This window comes from Rattus norvegicus, chromosome 7 (assembly GCF_036323735.1).
Source record: "Rattus norvegicus strain BN/NHsdMcwi chromosome 7, GRCr8, whole genome shotgun sequence".
Lineage (NCBI taxonomy): Eukaryota > Metazoa > Chordata > Mammalia > Rodentia > Muridae > Rattus > Rattus norvegicus.
Genome location: NC_086025.1, coordinates 113,491,943 through 113,508,775, shown reverse-complemented (window position 1 = coordinate 113,508,775; position 16,833 = coordinate 113,491,943). Strand labels below are relative to the sequence as shown.

General features: G+C 48.7%; 1 protein-coding gene and 3 non-coding genes across 7 annotated transcripts; all 4 read left to right on the top strand.

The window, feature by feature from the left end:
- Positions 1–660: 660 nt before the first annotated feature.
- On the top strand, positions 661–16,833 carry Rpl3 (ribosomal protein L3). 4 transcript variants are annotated; one of them, XR_010052961.1, is made up of 11 exons: positions 661–815; positions 1,562–1,754; positions 2,428–2,596; positions 3,339–3,474; positions 3,761–3,947; positions 4,431–4,591; positions 5,243–5,344; positions 5,617–5,712; positions 5,824–6,821; positions 12,743–12,911; positions 16,803–16,833. XR_010052961.1 is itself a non-coding variant. In NM_198753.3 (10 exons), the coding sequence occupies exons 1-10, from the start codon at positions 813–815 to the stop codon at positions 6,110–6,112; spliced, it is 1,212 nt and encodes a 403-aa protein (NP_942048.1). In that variant the 5' UTR covers positions 786–812; the 3' UTR covers positions 6,113–6,171. The 4 variants fall into 4 exon arrangements, 2 of the variants coding, with proteins under 2 accessions (XP_063119390.1, NP_942048.1); XR_010052962.1 differs by having other exon boundaries at positions 5,824–6,595; positions 6,686–16,833; NM_198753.3 differs by lacking the exons at positions 12,743–12,911; positions 16,803–16,833 and having other exon boundaries at positions 786–815; positions 5,824–5,943; positions 6,068–6,171.
- On the top strand, positions 1,227–1,290 carry Snord43l1 (small nucleolar RNA, C/D box 43 like 1). Its single transcript, XR_005487657.1, has one exon. It is a non-coding gene; the product is annotated as a small nucleolar RNA SNORD43 (small nucleolar RNA).
- Positions 3,284–3,338, top strand: LOC120094021 (small nucleolar RNA U82P). Its single transcript, XR_005487712.1, has one exon. It is a non-coding gene; the product is annotated as a small nucleolar RNA U82P (small nucleolar RNA).
- Snord83b (small nucleolar RNA, C/D box 83B) lies at positions 5,448–5,541 on the top strand. The gene has a single exon (XR_005487707.1). It is a non-coding gene; the product is annotated as a small nucleolar RNA U83B (small nucleolar RNA).

The window sequence follows — 16,833 nt, the reverse complement described above, 5'->3', positions numbered from 1 at the left end:
TACAGTGTACTCATACACATTAAATGAATAAATAAATCTTAAAAAAAAAAAAGAAAGAAAAGAAAACTTGTTGTCATCCCACGGGACCGGGTTTAGTTCACAGCATTAACAACAGTCTATAACTTCAGTTCCAGGGGGATCTGACAGTTTTTTGATTTCCGAAAACGCCAGGGACGCACATGGCTCACTTACGTACACACAGGGAAAAAAAAACTTCGCACGTTTGTAAATCTGAAAATTATGAACGGGAACGGCATCTGGGGACTGAAATGGCAGAGACAGGACTCGAGGGAGATGTACCCAAAATCATGGCGTATTAAAGGCAAGTCATTGTCAAATCAAAATCACTGGTTAGAAAAAAAAAAGCAGTTTCATTCAGCCTTTCTATCTTAAGAGCTCTCAAGAGCAATACAGTCAGTTGTATCACACTAGGCCTGCTTCAAAACGCCGTTGTTTCGTTGCTGTGTGGGACCGAAGGGACTAGCACTGTGTGATTCCGTTCTAGAGGTGACGGGAAACACAATGCCTTCATTTTTCTTCCTCATCAAATTTGGCTGCTGCAGACCGCCGTAGATTCATTACATTCAAAAGCGTTTCGCTAAGTTTGAACCCAACCACCCTCCGTACAAACGCTATTTGTCAATCCCGAGGGGGCGGGGAAACGTGTGTAAAATGATGTTCCATTCGTGCCCTTCGACCCGACGTCCACTGCGGCAGCACGTTCGCACGCTGAGAAGGCGGAGCCATCGAGTGGCTTTATATAGCCTGCACCAGCGCCTGCTCGATCTCTATCGGCGGCGTGTGGCGGCGAGATGGTATGTACGACTGTGATGCTTTCCTCTATAGTCTTCCGCTGGCCTGACTGTATCGGCCTACCATCGGCGCCATCCCGGCCTCACCAATACTGAGAGGTTATTCTAGGGAGTCAGTGGACGGGCCGCGACCATCCCTATATCCAGGGTCCTAAATGGGTTTATAGAAAACGTGTGGGACCGACTTGGGCCTCTGGGACAGCCATTTGATTGAGCGCAATCCTAAGGGACTCTAGTAGAACTGGCTATTTTGTGGCCTATTCGAGGTTTGGGCCCATGGTTAGCCTGGTAGGGATGGCCGTGGGCTTTTCAGGAATGCATTGACTAAACCTGAGACGTTTTGCAACTTTGGTCGAATCCACCTTGGAATGTGGTTCCAAGAAAGGAAGGAGGATCTCTGGAGTTCCCAGAAGCCACAAATGATGAATCCTTTGACGGGCGGGCAGAATCTCTGTGCTGATTGTCATGTTCTGATCTGGCTTTGGGAGTTCTAGAGGCCTACTTGTAATAGGCTGTGCCTTTGTCGGCCATGTTGCCATTTAGTGGTGACTCCTGAAAATTCACCCAAAGGTAACTTGTTTAGGAGATTTTAGTATCGTCACTTAGTTGTTCGTTGAAACTCTAGAACTAAAGCATTTAGTATTGTTGCAGTCTATCTTAGGACAAAAGTGGAGTCCTCTTTTGCTTAATGGTAAGAGATGGGAAAGTCTTCTCACAGCATTGTTAGTGATTCTCCCGTTTTACCTCAGTCTCACAGGAAATTCTCAGCTCCTAGGCATGGGTCCTTGGGCTTCTTGCCTCGGAAGCGCAGCAGCCGGCATCGTGGAAAAGTGAAGAGCTTCCCTAAGGATGACCCTTCCAAGCCTGTTCACCTCACAGCCTTCCTAGGGTACAAGGCTGGCATGACCCACATTGTCCGGGAAGTTGACCGGCCAGGATCTAGTATGTACAAAACTTGTCCAACTTGGGGTTGTGTGTAATTATGCCTGTAGTTACAGTAAATTTGCAAAGAACAGTAGGTGACCTCCATCCGATGGTGCTTTGTGCTAATCTGGAACAAAGGCTCATTTACCTAGGAATCAAACCCAGGTCCTATGAAAGGATAGACAATATTAGACTCAAGAGATCCCTTGAGGGGCTGGGGATTTAGCTCAGTGGTAGAGCGCTTACCTAGGAAGCGCAAGGCCCTGGGTTCGGTCCCCAGCTCCGAAAAAAAGAACCAAAAAAAAGAGATCCCTTGAGCTTTGATTTTTGCCTACTTGCAACTTTTTCTAGATAGTTAGCAACTGTATGTTTGACAAGTTATGAAGAGACCTGAACTAAGGCCTGTGACGAAGCTGCGCTTTGAGACAGTCTGAAATGAAAACACATGGCCTTTTGCTGCTATTACAGCGCTGGTAGTCAGCACCTGGCGTACTGCCTGCTTTAGATTAGCTGCATTCCTGATGTGTCTTGGGCTCAACTGTTAGAAGCTTCCACTTGGTGGAGAGTCCGGATGAGAAGAGCAGTCGTGGAAGGTCCAGTATTAATGGTGCAGAGGCAGAAGGCCCTTCAAAGTAGACACAAAGTCCTCGGGTATTTGTGGCCTCACTGATGCCTATGTCTGTCTTTACAGAGGTGAATAAGAAAGAAGTTGTGGAGGCTGTGACCATTGTGGAAACCCCACCCATGGTGGTTGTGGGTATTGTGGGATATGTAGAAACCCCACGAGGCCTCCGGACCTTCAAGACTGTATTTGCTGAGCACATCAGCGATGAGTGTAAAAGGCGTTTCTATAAGAATTGGTAAGAAACTTGACTCAGCCCAAGGGCTGCCCCAGAATTAAGGGACACTGAGATGGGTCTTAAAGATTTTTATTTATTATATACAAGTACACTGTAGCTGTCTTCAGATACACCAGAAGAGGGCATCAGATCTCTTTACAGATGGTTGTGAGCCACCATGTGGTTGCTGGGAATTGAACTCAGGACCTCTGGAAGAGCAGTCGATGCTCTTAACCACTGAGCCATCTCTCCAGCCCCAGGGTTTTTTTAAGACCTTGGCTTTTTTTGAGCCAGAACCTGAGTGTTACCCTTGGGTGTTGGTTAGCTGAAGTGTTAGTGTAGCTTTGGATCTGAAAAATGGCAGGGCAGCTGGGAAACAGACACATCATTTTGCATTTAGACCTTAGTATTAGATGCTGGCCTTTAAACCTTGTCTGTACTAAGTCCCCTGCCTCTGACCTGGGTCCCTGTTTCCCAGTACTGTGAGATGTTGCCCCTCTCACAAAGAAGTTCAGTACCCTGGAGCAAAAATTGTGTGTTGTGTATATTTGTGGCTTACATTAACCTGTGAACCTCTGCTCAGCTCCGCTCGGCTCTGCCCGATGAGCTTCATCCAGGCTCCGCTTGCCGGTGGAAAAGGCTCCTTAGAAGCCGGCAAAGAGCCCCATCCCCAAATGGTGCCAGTCTGCCTTCCTCTCGCCCACCGAAAGGGTGATGAAGGCCTGCACCAGGCCCCTTCCCCAACTGTGCTCTGCTCCTGAAGGCACAAATCTAAGAAGAAGGCTTTTACCAAGTACTGTAAGAAATGGCAAGATGACACAGGCAAGAAGCAGCTGGAGAAGGACTTCAACAGCATGAAGAAGTACTGCCAGGTCATCCGCATAATTGCTCACACTCAGGTAAGCATTTTGTGGTCTGAGGATTAGATACTACTGTTAATCTAGACCAGCAGAGGGCGCTGTGGCACCATAATAGGCTTGATTCCAGGTAGTTTAATGCATGTCTGACCAGAAATGATGGTGTGAGCTTGGGCCATGTATTTTCTAAACACTGCTGGTTAGGAACTGTTTAGTAGCTCATCCTGACAGTCTGCCAACCACTGGCAAAAGGCTTTTGGCTTTGAGCTTCCAGGTGAAAGCTTTCTACTGACATCAACCTGATCTAAGCTACATCTGCTTCTTTTAGATGCGCCTGCTTCCTCTGCGCCAGAAGAAGGCACACTTGATGGAGATCCAGGTGAATGGGGGCACTGTAGCTGAGAAGCTAGACTGGGCCCGAGAGAGGCTGGAGCAGCAGGTCCCTGTGAACCAGGTGTTTGGGCAAGATGAGATGATTGACGTCATTGGCGTGACAAAGGGCAAAGGCTACAAAGGTGAGTTTTGCTGTAGTTTCTGTGGGTGATAGTGTGAGCAAGCCCATGGAATGTGCTGGGCCTGTAGAAGCATTCCCTCTGCCTGCCTTCTGAGAACAGTCCCTGGTCAGCGTGGCCAGCTTTTAGGGAGTGAACTTAATGCCCTTCTGAAGAGAGATGACATTTAGAGGACCCAAAGCCAGGTGGCCAAATATGGTTAATTAAAACTGCCTCAATCTAATAAATACATGGCAACTTGGTCACAGTTCATGTATATAGCAATACATATTGCCATAGGTACTGCAAATGTAGATATTTAGGGAGACACCCGTCTGATTTTACTTAAAATAGGACAGAAGTGTGGAATTGGTATTGAATTGATAGGCATGTTTACCCGTTGTTGGTAATTGAGTGTAATCAATAACCTAATCACAAGTATTCTAACTCATAGAAAAGACAGGACTGCCCAGCTGCCTTATGATAGAGTTAACATATATTTTCCAGGGGTGACCAGTCGTTGGCATACAAAGAAGCTGCCCCGAAAGACCCACAGAGGTCTGCGCAAAGTTGCTTGTATTGGAGCTTGGCATCCTGCCCGTGTAGCCTTCTCTGTGGCTCGAGCTGGGCAGAAAGGCTACCATCACCGAACAGAGATCAACAAGAAGGTAAGGCTAACTGGGATCCTGCATGTCTCTCAGATAGATCCATGAAACGGTCTTTGGAACCATAGATCTAGGGCACTGCCTACCTTTAATTTTTGAGCAGCTTTCATGTGTTTTGAGATAATGGCAGCATAGGACAAGTTGTCAGCCCTGTACCTGCCTGGAAGATTATCAGGATTGCCAGGGCACGAGTTGCTACCATACCTACTACATTGAGTTTGTCTCGTGTTTTTTTTTTTTTTTAGATTTATTCATTTATTATATATAAGTACATTGTAGCTGTCCTCAGATACACCAGAAGAGGGCATCGGATCTTCTTACAGATGGTTGTGAGCCACCATGTGGTTGCTGGGAATTGAACTCAGGACCTCTGGAAGAGCAGTCCGGTGCTCTTAACCGCTGAGCCATCTCTCCAGCCCTTGTCTCGTGTTTTTTTTTCGGATCTAAGGACTGAATCCAGGGGATTTACCACTGAGCTTCCAGGAGACCCAACCCCGTCTCCTGTGCTTTAAGATAGAGCAGCCTCTTAACCTGTGTCCCCAGGTGTTGGGACTACATGCCTGTCATTCAACAATTGTTTCTACTAGTTGCCAGCATTTCGGTGCTTCTGCTGGTTCTTAGGACAGCCTTTTCAATTGTTATCTGTTCATACAGATTTACAAGATTGGTCAAGGCTACCTCATCAAGGATGGTAAGCTGATCAAGAACAATGCATCTACTGACTACGACCTGTCTGACAAGAGCATCAACCCACTGGTGAGTGCTGGCAGCTGACCCCTGGGATCAATGCTTGCCACCCATGCTCCTGCACAGTAACTAGCTGTGCTTGAGTTTTAGGTGAAAAAGATGTTCAGGCTTAGCTGTTCTGTGATGAGACTCTGGAATGTGCGCTGGGCACAGCGCCCGAGTGAGACTGAGGAACCATTCCCTGTTGCCTTCCTTCTGAGAACAGCACTATTGGTCCTGGTGGCTCTGTGATATGGCTAACTGGCCTTGCTGACCAATACCTTCTTTCTGTGATTCTCTAGGGTGGCTTTGTCCATTATGGTGAGGTGACCAATGACTTCATCATGCTCAAAGGCTGTGTGGTGGGAACCAAGAAGCGAGTGCTTACTCTCCGGAAGGTAAGACTGATCCTGGGCTCTGGGGAGGTGGGGGGGCTAAGCTGGGGAATTGTGGAGCTGGCGCTAGGTGTCAGGGTGTTGTCAGTCACTGACTTTCATTTTGGCCCACAGTCCTTGCTGGTCCAGACCAAGCGTCGGGCTCTTGAGAAGATTGACCTGAAGTTCATTGACACCACCTCCAAATTCGGACATGGTCGCTTCCAGACCATGGAGGAAAAGAAAGCATTCATGGTAAGGACCTCCCCAGGCCCTGGGGCACGGGGCACCTGGCACCTAGCTGCCTGGTGTTGTCTGGGCTGCTGGCCTCCTTTGCTGTGTGCAGGAATAATGAAGCTTTGCTATTTCTCCTCCACAGGGACCGCTCAAGAAAGATCGCATTGCCAAGGAGGAAGGTGCCTGATGCCAGGAGTACTTTGTGCAGCTGGTGGGGTCTCATCAATAAAATATTTTCAATTAACATTGGTTTCTCTCTTCCTTGAGCAATGGCCAGCATGGCCTAGTTTCTTGTTCTTGGTTTGAAACAGTTTTTTAATGCAAACTTACCTGTATCACGTCTTCTGTATCCAGCACTGTACAGAACTTGGCTAACACTAACTAGCCAAACTCTACTGTTCCTTAGGTGGTATTGGTAAGGCCCTAGGCCTGATAAAAAATTAGTATACAAAGGGTTTGATATATATACACACACATATACATACATATATATACATATATATATTTCAAAGATGTTTAGGTTGCTATGGACTACCACATTATGATGCAGCATTGTCTTCATTGTTCTGAAGCTGCCCCTTAGCTTCCGGACTCCATAGTGCAGCCTTACATGGGAAGAGGCTTCTTGGGTCCATGCCGAAGTAGTGATTTAGACGGCTTTACACCTGGGGTGGGTGTGGAACATGATTAAAACCCAGCTCAGCTGTGAGGCCAGCTTCCTGGGATCTCAAGCAAGCTCTCCCCTTGTTTGGGTTCTTAGGAACCTACTAGGCCTGAAGGAGGCGCCCTTTTGTCCGCTAATCCCAGTAGTATGGCTCTCAATGGCCTCATCTCTACGTATGTGGCCAGTATGATCAGGACAGACCTCCAGATTTAGGGGCACAAGTATAGAAAAGGTAACGTGTACTTAGAAAGTCCTTTGGAGGGGGTTGGGGATTTGGCTCAGTGGTAGAGCACTTGCCTAGCAAGCGCAAGGGCTGGGTTCGGTCCCCAGCTCCGGAAAAAAGTCCTTTGGAGGAGACTGGGGAGATGGCTAAAAGGTTAAGAGCACTGACTGCTCTTCCAGAGGTCCTGAGTGTAATTCCCAGCAACCACATGGTAGCTCACAACCATCTATGATGAGATCTGATGTCCTCTTGTGTGTCTGAGGATAGCTACAGTGTACTTATATAATAAGTCTAAAAAAAAAAAAGTCCTTTGGAGAGCGTGATCTTTTTCCGCAAGCTGACTACCCTATCAGTGGACTTGTTTCTGCTCTGCTACAGGTAAGGTTACCTTTTGAGACTGCAGCGTCTTCAAGTGCTAGAATTAAAATTTGTATATCCTGCATCTCAGGATGTGGGTATATATTTAGTAAAAGCACCATGTGCATGGCTGCAGAGACAAAGAATAGGTGATAACCTGGGGTTGTGAGCCACCATGTGGACATTAGGAACTAAACCATTACCCTCATTTTCAGTGTCAGAAGGCTGGCCCTAACCCAAGATTGCAGCCCCAAGATAATACCAGGCAAGGCCAGGTTAGTCTTTGGAAGGTGATGTTTGCTGTACACCAACACTGTGGCTGAAGTACTGGAGAAACAGACTTGAGGCAGTTTCTCCCTTTCTGTGGGGAAGCAGATTATAAATGCGGAAAAGACCAAATAACAGGTCCCTGGCTGACCAGTGATGGGGCCTGAGTAGAAGACATCAGGTGAAGCTCTGGTATTTCCTCAAGGAAATAGCAAGTGCAGAAGCTCTGTGGATTGAGCTCTTGGGACTGAGGGAGGAGAGCTGAAAAAGTCTGTCCTTCAAGTTACCTGCAGGTTCCCTTGGACAGAGCTTGGTGCACAGTTGGTGCTCAAATTTGTGAAGTACAACATCAGTACCGGGGTGGGAAACTCCAGCATTTCTTCAGGTCACTGGACTAGAGTGACTGGATCATGGCCTCTCCCCACCCTTCCCGGGGTAGGTCCTGGAGGGTGTGTCTCCCGTGCCTGTGGCTGGCTTGTTCCTTTCAGGCTTTCCTCTCACCAGAACCCGCAGACAGGCCTCTCACTGGAATCCTGTGCTGACAAAAGGAGTTTCATTCCAATCTTGAAAAACAAAAATACCTGCTGAGAATCTGCCACGAGTGTGAACAGGGGAGTGGCGGCGGAGTCGTCATTGCCTTAAAAGGCACAACAACCCGTGTCTTCAACCAGATCCTAGGACTGCCCAAGGAGGCAGCCTTGGCCAGCTAGCTGCCGCCTGGGCTCACCACAAAGTGCTATGACCTGGATCCTGGTGACAGTCTTAGGGCGGTGGATGGCTCCAGGCTGCCTCCTTCCCTAGTACTACAGAAAGTCATTCTGCCAGCTCTCAGCAAGCAATTACTTGTCTGAGGCTTTGTGGTTCCTCTACCCAACCTTACTTCTACTGAAGGCCTGCTTGCCTCTCTAACAAGGGCCCGGTCCTTGGTCCAGCTGCTGGCCAACTCCTAAGAGCTTCATAATTCCTTCTCCCTGTCTGGCTTGAGATTCACACCCTCAGAATCCTTACGGCCACTCCTTGAAATGGGTTCATTCCTACCCCACAGTGATAACACATGCAAATCTGGAAGAGGAGAAACAGTGTGCTTAAGGGTACACAGTGATCAGCTGTGGGGTGGGCACTGCTGTGACTGAGCCCAGGCACCATGAAGACCACTCTGCTAGGAGCAGCCAGCTGTAAAGCCTACCCGCTGGGGGATGGGGGAGACAGTTCGCCTGGTGAGCTGTGTATGACCCCTCTGGCCAGGCTTCTTCAGTCTCTACAGCTGTTGTTTCCAACTCATACACAGGCCTGCTTCAGTGCACATATGATCCTGACAGCCCATAGAAGGAATCTGAGGCAGAGAGAGGCTAACTGTTCCTTGGTGTAGGGAAGCTGGAGGCAGATGCTGCCCCAGGAAAGCACCTGATTACTGTGTCCACCGCCCACAACAAACAGAGCCACTAAGGCTCCATGAGGGAGAGAGGGGTGTGGTTCCCAGTAGCCGCTTGAATCTCTCTACCTTTCACCCTCCCTAAGATCATCCGTGGGCTACGTATGCTTCCTTCACAAATGGGGGTGATGGGGTACTCACCCCTGACAATAGGCATAGAGGAGTCAGATATGACAGTGGGTCCCTGAGTGGCTCCGGGTCACTGGCCTTCGTGTGATTATGGAGAAGAGGGGAGACTCCCTCTCCCCTCGTGAGTTCTGCTCAGCCCGGCAGAGTCAAAGGCTGAGGGAAGGGACTAAAGAGAGCTGAAGCAGTCACTTCCCCATCCCTGCAGCCACCACCCACTGGCCAGTTGGCTCCTCAAGCAGGCTGCCGGTCCAGCAGCACCCAGCCTGGGACATGACACAGGATACTAGGTGACAGTGGCTGACCTGTGCTTCTGCAGGTTTATCCTGTCATTCCACAGATGACAATCTAAGCAAAGGGGCCACAGTCCCCGCGTACACACCATATGCACCTTGACACCGTCACCACCCTCCTTTCTTCACACCAGACCTCACCATTAAGGCATGTTAAACAACCAAGTCAGTCATCCCTGGTAGACCTGGCCCTTCTGCTGGAGAGCTGCGGGTTCCCAGCTCACCTCTGACCTCAGTTTTGGGTCTTGCACTGGGGAATCCCAGCAGCCCAAGCCAATTGAAAATGGCAGAGTAGTTAGGTAGGTGGTGTTCATTTTGTTTGTCTGGTCTTTTTGTTTTGTTTTTTGTTTGTTTGTTTTGTTTTGTTTTGTCTTATTCTGAGACAGTGTTTCTCTGTCCTGGAACTCCTTCTGTAGACCAGACTGGTGTCTGCCTACTGAGTGCTGGGGTAGTAAGTGTTGTTTCTAGAAGTCAAGGTTCAAGACATAGAGCAGGAATTGGGAGGGAGTCAGACCCAGGCTTGGGAGAATCTCTTTCCTGTAAACATTTTGGTACTGTTTTCCTCTAAGGCAAGGCCCTCCTGGTTGAAAGGCCTTCCCTGGTTTACATTTTTCATGTCAACATTTACGAAGCACCTACTATGTGTTGGTTCATGGCATGCCCTTTAGCCCCATTCCAGCTCTCTAAATATTTGCTGGATGTCTGAACAGTCTTGTAAGCAGGTGACTTGGTTCTTCTGGTCTGTAGAAGCAAAGCAGTGAGAAGAACCAAGCTAATGCGCCTGGGGATAACGAACAGCTCTGCTCAGCCTTGCACCCCAAAGATCTTTATTTTCAGATGGGGTTACCCAGGCTGGCCTGGATCTCACAATGTAGACTAACCTTGAATCCTGGTCTTTCTAAGTCAGCTTCCCAAGTGCTAGGGAATCCCAGGCGCATAGTACTGTGCCCAGCTACAACCCAGACCTTTTGATTTGATTCATAAAACAAGAGGCAGGGGGTTGGGGATTTAGCTCAGTGGTAGAGCGCTTGCCTAGAAAGCACAAGGCCCTGGGTTCGGTCCCCAGCTCCGAAAAAAAGAAAAAAAAAAACAAAAAAAAAACAAAAAACAAGAGGCAGTCTTAGGGGCTGGAGAGATGGCTCAGTGGTTAAGAGCACTGACTGCTCTTCCAGAGGTCCTGAGTTCAATTCCCAGCAACCACATGGTGGCTCACAACCATCCGTAATGGGATCTGATGCCCTCTTCTGGTGTGTCTGAAGACAGCTACAGTGTACTCATATACATAAAATAAATAATTATTAAAAAAAAAAAAGAGTCAGTCATAGGCAGGGCCCAGGCACTCCACTTGGCAAACTAATTCGATGGAATGAGTACTGTGCAGTCAGGAAGCTCTGACACAGAATGGCCTTTCCGTCTTCAATGGACACTGTACACTGGTCACAGCAGCCTGAAGCTACATTAGTGACTTCTACAGCTTATACCTGCTGCTTGTCCTGTTCCATGGCCTGTTCACCAGTAGAATGGACTGTGTTAGAGCAGTTTATGCAGGCACATAATAGGTATGGTCAAATAATGTGCCTACTGTGTGTTTAAGTTCATCAGCTTGGATAAGCTAGGGTTTTGTCGTTGTTATTGTGTTGTTGCTGGGTTTTGTTTGCTTGAGATAGTCATATAGTCCAAGCTAGCCTTGAACCCCTTATGTAGTTAAGGAAGACCTATAACTTTTTTTTAAGGATTTATTATTTATTTATTTATTTATTTTTTTTTTTTTGGTTCTTTTTTTCGGAGCTGGGGACCGAACCCAGGGCCTTGCGCTTCCTAGGCAAGCGCTCTACCACTGAGCTAAATCCCCAACCCTTATTTATTTATCATATATAAGTACACTGTCGCTGTCTTCAGACACACCAGAAGAGGGCACTGGATCCCATTACAGGTGGCTGTGACTCACCATGTGGATGCTGGGAATTGAACTCTGGACCTCTGGAAGAGCAGTCAGTGCTCTTCACCACTAGAGCTTCTGATCCTCTTCCACAAGCAGAGAACCAAGTACTGCGAGTTGTTCTCTGATCTCCATCTGTGCATTGTGGCATACCTCAAACATGCACGCGCGCGCATGTGCACACACACACACACACTTAATAATAATAGTAATAATAAGCAGAAAGCCAGGTGTGGGAACCAGTCACCTCCTCCCCGCCCAGATCCAGACTCTACATCTCAGTCTACACAGAGCCTTCTTCCCAAACCAGGATGAGCTGGGTGATGAGAAAACCCCGGCCTGGTAGGCCACACTTGGCTCATGTCTCACGCTGTCCCATTTACTTTTCATTTCTGGGGAGGCAGATGCTAAGGGAACCCCGATCCCAGAGCAGAGACCTAGGCCCGAGTGAGGGCAGTTTTTCCTAGGCTCATGCACTAGGGGAGGGAAGCAAGTAACCCACACCCTACAGTTTGGCACAGGCTGTTCCCTTGCATGCATGTTCACCCTCTTCCACACTGGCAAAGGGGCTCACTCTGATGACCCCTTGGTGGCCCTTCCTCCTGAAGCCTGCTTGAATGCTCACTGCTCCAGGGTCACCAGTGGGCTTTTGTTCTCTGGGTCCCTTCACCTTGTGTGATGTCTGTCTTTGTGCCACCACACTTGCTGCTGTTGGCTCTGGGTCCCAGCCACATGCCACCTCCTGGAGTTAGGGCCTATTGTTCTTGTACCCCCACCCAAAAAAAAAATCCTCTGAGGGGCTGGGGATTTAGCTCAGCGGTAGAGCGCTTGCCTAGCGAGCACAAGGCCCTGGGTTCGGTCCCCAGCTCTGAAAAAAGGAAAAAAGAAAAAAAAAATCCTCTGAAAGATCTGTGGACTGAGGCATGTATAAGGTAGCTGAGGTGATGTTGTCCCCGCCCTAAGCTATGGCAAGCTGACTGCGCCTCAGGGCCTTTGTGCAAAGAAGAGGCACTCTAGGCTGCTCCCTGCTACCCCTTCTCTCCCACTGCTAGCGCCTGCTTCTTTCTTCTCATTGCTCTCCTATGAGGCAGGGCCCTCTGTTTTGGTCACCATCCTCCAAGCTTCGAAGAGACAGACTTGGGAGTGGAAAAAGAAGCTGTTGGGAGTGCGTGAGAGAAGGGGAAAGCGCCCAGCCACAGTGACTTCCTCAAAGCAAAATTAGGAAAAGATGAACTGAAAATGGCTTGGGCTGCAGAGTGTTCTCCAAAGCCATCCTGCGGTGAGGGGTTGGGGGTTGGGGACGATGGTTGTGTCTCAGGAAGACAGGCCCATCCTGTCTCAGTGTGTCTGTGTGACTGGGGTCAGTGGGGGCGTTGCCTCCGAGATAATGGGCTTCTGGACCTCGGAGGAGAGGGTTAGGTTGTCATCTCTAGCTTAGATGCCCTGTGACTCCCAGGGCTGTGGGGTTTGTTTCCTCTGTCCTCCCTTCCCCTAAAAGGCCCCATTCCCACCTCAGGTACCTACTGTGTGATCTTGAGCAAGTGACTGAACCCCTGGAACTGGGTCTCAGGCCCAATCTAAGACCTGTCAGGCGGAGTTCCAGATGGCTCCGGGCACACAACCCTGCCCCCAGGGAAAGCAGAAGTGTGCTGTATACTGAGCCAAGGGCTTGAGAGAGACACCAGGTAAGACTCCAGAAGGGAGTTCCACAGGGAGAACTCCAACTGGTCAGTGGAAGAGGAGAGAGGGAACTAGGGAGAGACAGCAAGCCTCCAGGCTCATGGGACTTAGGCATGAGCAGCCACAGGAGGGAGCTTAGACCTCATCCTGTGGTAGCAGGGAGTCATGGGAGGAGTGTCAAAGGTGTAAGGTGCAAAGGGACCCGACCCAGGGGAGGATGAGGCATGAGGGCTTCCTAGAGGAGAGGATCTGAAAGTGAGCCTTCAAAGGAACAATATGAGAATGGTGGGTTGGGTATTGTGGCACACTTCCGTTGCCATACTTGGAAAGTGGTAGCAAGAGATCACATCAACATCATAAGGAGTTCAAGTCCAGCCTGGGCTACATGAGATCCTGCCTCAAAATAAAGAGAGACGACATATAATTAACCAAACAAAGGAAAAACAACCTCTAAGCAAAGACAAATCGTGAAGAGCAGAAGCACGCTGGCACACTTTGGGCAAACTGCTGCCCCCTCTGGTTTTAATTCCCACCTGCCTTGCCAGGGGCTCTCCTGACCTGTTTCTGGTTTTGTTTTGTTTTTTTGTTTTTTTTTTTTGTTTGTTTGGTTTTTTTTTTTTTTCTTTTCTTTTTTTCGGAGCTGGGGACCGAACCCAGGGCCTTGTGCTTGCTAGGCAAGCACTCTACCACTGAGCCAAATCCCCAACCCCTGTTTGTTTGTTTTTTAATAAGTTCTTTTCTATCAGAAAAAGATTTATTGTCCTTTTATGGGGGGGTGCTTTGTTTCTTTCTTTCTTTTTTTTTTTTTAAGATTTATTTAATTTATTTATATGAGTACATTGTAGCTGTTTTTAGACGCACCAGAAGAGGGCATCAGATCCCATTACAGATGGTTGTGAGCCACCATGTGGTTGCTGGGAATTGAACTCAGGACCTCTGGAAGAGTAGTCGGGTGCTCTTAACCACTGAGCCATCTCTCCAGCCCTTCTTTCTTTCTTTCTTTCTTTTTTTTGTTTCTTTTCTTTTCTTTTTCTTTCCTTTCCACTCTGGCTGTACTAGAATTTGTTCTGTAGACCAGGCTGGCCTTGAACCAGAGATTTACCTGCCTCTACCTCCCAAGGTCTGGGATTAAAGGCTGCACTACCATTGCTCAGCAATTTTTCTCTTTCTTATTTCTATGGATGTGGGTGTTTTGACTTTATGTATGTCTGTTACCACAGACAGGCCTGGTTTCTGAAGAAACCAGAAGAAGAAATTGGGTCCCCTTGAACCAGGGTTACAGATGATTACAAGCCTTCGTGCGGGTGCTGGGAATTAACCCCATGCCCTATCTGCCCTATGGAAGAGCAGCCAGTGCTCATAGCCATTGAGCCATCTCTCCAGCCCTTCTCACAGTTTGAATGCTGGGTACTCAGGGATAGAGATAACTGGAGTCTTCCAGAGGGTGAGTCAGATTCTGAATTTAGCCAGAGACCCTGCCTTCCTGCCTGTCTCAGTTTTCCCTCTGCATCAGCCTAGGGTGAGGCGGGGAGGATAATAATGGTGGATTGTCAGAAACCATCTAGCCTCGGGGGCCAGATGCCAGGGACTCTTATCCATTCCTAGGAGGGTGGGCCTTTCCTGCCAGGGGAAAATTCCAGGGGAAAGATCCCGCCACCCCCAGTGACCACACACCCTCCGCCAACACTTTGGCATCTGCTCCATCTGCTCTTTCCTTCTCTCCTGGCCTCTCAGGTAAGGAGAGGCCTCCAGCAGCCTGGATTTGCTCACGAATGCCCTGTCTCTTTCCTGTCCTGTCCTGTTTGCAGCCCGGGCTCAAGGTACTAGCCTGATGTTCCCAACCAGCACATGTCCTGTCTTGCTGCAGCACACCAGTCTGCATGGCTGGAAGGGTCAGGGGGCTCCTGTCTGGAGCACAGGAGATTACGATTGGGGGTGGAGGGGTTCAGCTTCTAAGGGCCTTGCATTCCAAATCCCAGCCCCCAGATTTCTGTTACTCTAATCCTTGTCTGGGTTTTAGACTTGACCTTAGCTGGAAGGTCAGGAAAGGAGCAAACCAAGCTTCAGAGAATATCTGAATCTCGAAATTCTCAGAGATAGAATGGAAAATGGTCCAGCAGTCAATGGTCCTTCCTGGAATGTTCTGGTTGGGAAAACTTGTTGGCTCAGTGGTTAATAGCACTGGTTGCTCTTCCATAGGACCCTGGTTCAATTCCTAGCGCTCAGATGGCAGCTCACATCAGTCTGTGACTCCAGTTCCAGGGGATCTGATGCCTTCTGGATTCTGCAGGCACTGTATACACACACTGCACACACACAGACACACACACAGACACACACAGACACACACAGACACACAGACACACACACACACATATATATAGGCAAAACACCCATACACATAAAATATAAATAAATTAATTAAAAAAATTTCTGCCAAGGCCACACTGCAAGTGTGGGCAGGATGATGGTATCTGTGACGGTGGCAAGCCAGGTACACTTGTGCGGGCATTGGTGATAGCTTGGGTGCTGACAGCTGGGCAGGAGCTGTTGTCTGAACCTATCACACCTGGACCAGACCCAGGAAGGGGAATAAAAGGGACAAGGGTGTGGCCCAGAGACAAGTTCTTTTCCTTGGGATCATCCTGTTCTTCCTCCTCTTTCTCCTTCCTCCCTTCTGTCCTCTCCCTCTTCCCCCCTCCCTCGCCCTCTCTCCTCCCTCTCTTTCTTTTTTCCTTCTTCTTTTTTTTCTTCCAGAGCTGAGGACCGAACCCAGGGCCTTGCGCTTGCAAAACAAGCGCTCTTCCACTGAGCTAAATCCCCAACCCTTCCTCTCTTTCTTTTTAAGTTTATTTTTATTATATGAGTGTTGGCCTACTTGTGTATATGAATGTGCAGTTTGTACATGCCTGGTGCCTGAGGAGGCCAGAAGCAGACATCAGATATCCTGGGACTGAAGTTACAGATGGTTGTGGGTTACTATGTGGATGCTGGGAACCAAACCTGGGTCTTCTGGGAAAAAGCCATTGCTCTTAACCCTTGAGCCATCATCTCTTGAACCCCTTTCTCTCCATTTATATATTTATTTATTTATTTATTTATTTATTTATTTATTTATTTATTTTTGTTTTGTTCTGAGATAGAATCTCACTGTGCAGTCCTGACTGTCCTGAAACTTGATCTGTAAACCAGACTGGCCTTCAGTTAACAGAGACCCTTCCAAGTGCTGCTTCTGTGCCTGGACCCTTCTTGCCACTGCATGTAGAATGGCTGAGCGTGTCTAGAGCCCTCTTGTAGACATCTCTGAATTACTGGGGTCCTGGGCACAGCTAGGGGGTAGGTTAGCCTTGTCCCATTGAGGGCAAGAGCAACCAGAACTTTCTGGGCCCAGCCAGGAGTTTTCCTATGGCTGTCATATTAATTAACCTTTTGGGGGTTGCCCTTTCCCTGGTCGTTGGTGTATGGTTACAGACTGATGCCATCTTGCCTGCCTCTTGCTGGGGTTGTAATTTCCTCCCCCTGCTGCATCCCACACTTGCCTGTCTTCTTTGCTCCGTACAATGTCCCAAGCGTCCCCCTGCTCCAGGGGTGCTCCCATCCCTTTTGGCCCCACTTGGCGGCTCTGCACAGGGCCGTGGGAGCTGGAATTTGGAAGAGTTCCTGGCATATGCTTACTGTTGTATCCTGCCAGCCTGCCGGGGCGCCTCCTCTGACTCCCGGGCCAGGAATTCCTCTTGATTGCTCACCACAAACCCTGGGGCAAGAGGTTGCTGCGAGAAGGGCTAGGCAGAGGCTAGAAGTGGGGATCGAAGGAGGGAAAAGAGAAGCTATGTCCTGGAGATACTTGGCAGGTGGGTTGGAGAGAGACAGTTTCTGACTTTGTCCTTCCCTCCTAGGTCGCCATTAAAGGTCTTCCATGGGCACAAA